Consider the following 2,675-nt stretch of genomic DNA (forward strand, 5'->3'; position numbering starts at 1 on the left):
TAATTTGGAAAGCCTCCCCGAATCATGAACTATTTAATTAATAATAACAATAATAATAGTCTTAATCCTTTGTCAAAAGCTCTTAATACTCAATGTTTTCAAAAAAAGTAGCACAAATGGTACCGGTGAAGGTATAGCTAAAAGAAGACATTTTGCATGAAAATGACCTTCAAATGTTCATCTTTTAGGAGATACAGCCTCTCAAAATTTCCAAAAAAATATGGTATAGCGGCTATTATTTCAAAACCAAAAAGGTATAATAGTCAAATTTTACACAAATTTTCTAATAATGCATGTGCAACTTTTCAAAATTTTTCAAAAATTCCTGGCCCTTGTAGGGGGTTGAAACAGACATTCCCTAAGCTATTTTTTACTACAATTTTTTTGTTTGACAAAAATTTAATATTAAAAAATATGTATCAGATAGCCTTATTTTAAAACTTTTACCTATCTCCATACATTATAGTTGGTTAATGTGCAAAAAATCAGAATTTGTTTTAAAAAAATGGTCCCTCAAAGTGATGTGACCAAAACAAACAAAGCACGGGAAAACGTAAGGAAGCTTTGTTGTGATGTAATAGATACTGCTCATAAATCATATGATATCTCTAACTATGGAAGCCATAGACAAAAGGAAGCAGACAAATTTAAATAATCAAACCTAGTTAAAAAAATGTCTTTACAAATTTTGAAAACGATAAAAGATTTTTCAAAACGTTAACTATAATTGTAGTGAAAAAAGGGAATAAGCGCCAATATGTAAACTATCCAGGAGAAGAAAAAGTTTTTTTTGTTGTCAATTCATTTGGAAGTATATATATATACATCAGCTCTACAGGCCTAACGGCCCTTGGCTATGAGATCTTTCACTCTTCTTTCCCATCTTTTTCGATCCAGGGCCTCTTCCTTCCAATCCCTGACACCTACATCCCTCACGTCTTTTGTCACTTCCTCCAGCCATCTTTTTCTCGGTCGCCCTCTTCTTCTCTTTCCTCCTTCACCTTGTATCAGTATTCTTTTAACCCACCTTTCGCCGGACATCCTCGCTATGTGCCCCAACCATCTAGCTCTTTGCATTTTGACCACCTGAACAATGTTTGGGTTTTTATACAGCTCCTCTATTTCTTTATTTGTTCTTCTCCTGAATTCGTTTTGGACTTTAATTCCTCCAAAAATTTTCGTTCCCAGACTTCTAGCTTGCTTTCCTCTTTTTTTCTCATTGTCCACGTCTCGCATGCATAAATAACTGTAGGCCTTAATATTGCTTGGTACACCTGTACTTTCGTTGATCTTGTTATATTCTTTGCTTTTAAAAATCTTGAAATCATTCCCGCAGCCTTACTTCCTTTCGCTAACCTTTTTTCTATTTCCTTTTCTTCATCGCCCTTACACGTTAGCGTTACTCCTAGATATTCGACTTGTTCTACTCTCTCTATCGTATATTTCCTATTTGCAGTGCAACTAATATTTAAATTTGCTGGAAGTCCTCTGGTATTGTTTTTCATCACCATATATTTTGTTTTATTTTCATTGATTGCTAGGCCATATTCTCTTGCTTTTGCTTCAAACAAAAACCCTTGTAATTTCTTCCTATTTGGAAGTATAATATTTGCATAAAAGTTATAGTGAAATATTCGTTATATATATTTACTATGCAAAAATTAGATATGCAAATATATTAATATTTCTGTGCAAAAAATTATTAGATACATATTTATTACTTACAAAAATAATATTTAAGATAAACAATTGGCTAGAATAAATACCAAACGAAAAAAACCAGCGTAAGAAGACCTTTTTGCATTATTCTATAACATGATTGATAATGATAAATGATTTTTTCTTTTAGTGTAGTTTCTATTAAGCCTCCATATTCCAAATATGCACCAGATTAAAGTGAGCATTTTTAGAGCTATATCTGCAGAAATATAATCTTTCAAAAATAAATCTTCAATTGAAGTGTGTGATATACAGAGTGTCCCAAAATATGTGGGCAATTTTGAATTTATATAGGGAACGTTAAAAAAACTTGAAAAGTTTTCCCTAGAGACACCCTGAAAATCGTTTTTTTTTCTAATAATTTTTAAAATATTTTGTGTAATTTAATTATTATTTAATACTATGGACTACAGAGGATCCAACAATTATCAATTTGCAGAGCTGGGAATGCATAACATTAGAATCATGTTAAACCGACACAAAATTATGTAATAAAAATCATATTAAACAAAAACAGCAGTTTCGAAAACAGTTCATTTTATCGATATCAACCAACAGTGTCTTTTTATGTTAAGGTTCAAGCTATCTGAAAATATAATATATAATATATATTATATAAATATTATTTTTGTCTTTATCGTAAAGGGTATAAAAAAAATTGACATTATTGTACTACAACTAGTCCGTCCCTGGCAAACCAAATAAGCCAAATTGTTTTCATGCGTCAATTTTTTTGGAGTCGTATCTGTTAAATTGCACTTGCATTTTAAAAGTTATTATTAAAAAAAAATATTCCGTAGTGTGCCCTTTAAGGAATATTTTTATAGGAACATGACATATTATTTTAACGACCCCTGTACAAATCCGAGAGATTGCTTATTCTACATTTAAATAAAAATACCGTTGGCGCAAAAATTTCTTAAATTATTTAAAACAATTAATTATTTCACATGTGG

At 30.7% G+C, this 2,675-nt stretch overlaps 1 protein-coding gene across 1 annotated transcript; it reads right to left on the bottom strand.

Moving 5' to 3' along the window:
• Positions 1–840: 840 nt before the first annotated feature.
• On the bottom strand, positions 841–1,505 carry LOC108910870. The gene is made up of 2 exons (XM_018715611.1): positions 1,343–1,505; positions 841–1,274 (listed from the first exon to the last, which is right to left on the bottom strand). The coding sequence occupies exons 1-2, from the start codon at positions 1,503–1,505 to the stop codon at positions 841–843; spliced, it is 597 nt and encodes a 198-aa protein (XP_018571127.1).
• Between the last annotated feature and the right edge of the window lie 1,170 nt (positions 1,506–2,675).

This window comes from Anoplophora glabripennis, unplaced genomic scaffold, assembly GCF_000390285.2.
Source record: "Anoplophora glabripennis isolate ALB-LARVAE unplaced genomic scaffold, Agla_2.0 scaffold628, whole genome shotgun sequence".
Lineage (NCBI taxonomy): Eukaryota > Metazoa > Arthropoda > Insecta > Coleoptera > Cerambycidae > Anoplophora > Anoplophora glabripennis.

Coding starts and splice junctions, on each gene's coding strand:
- LOC108910870 (XM_018715611.1), bottom strand. CDS start 1,505: ATGAAAAACAATACCAGAGGACTTCCAGCAAATTTAAATATTAGTTGC. Junction 1,275..1,342: donor AAAAAGGTTAGCGAAAGGAA/GTAAGGCTGCGG, acceptor ACGAAAGTACAG/GTGTACCAAGCAATATTAAG.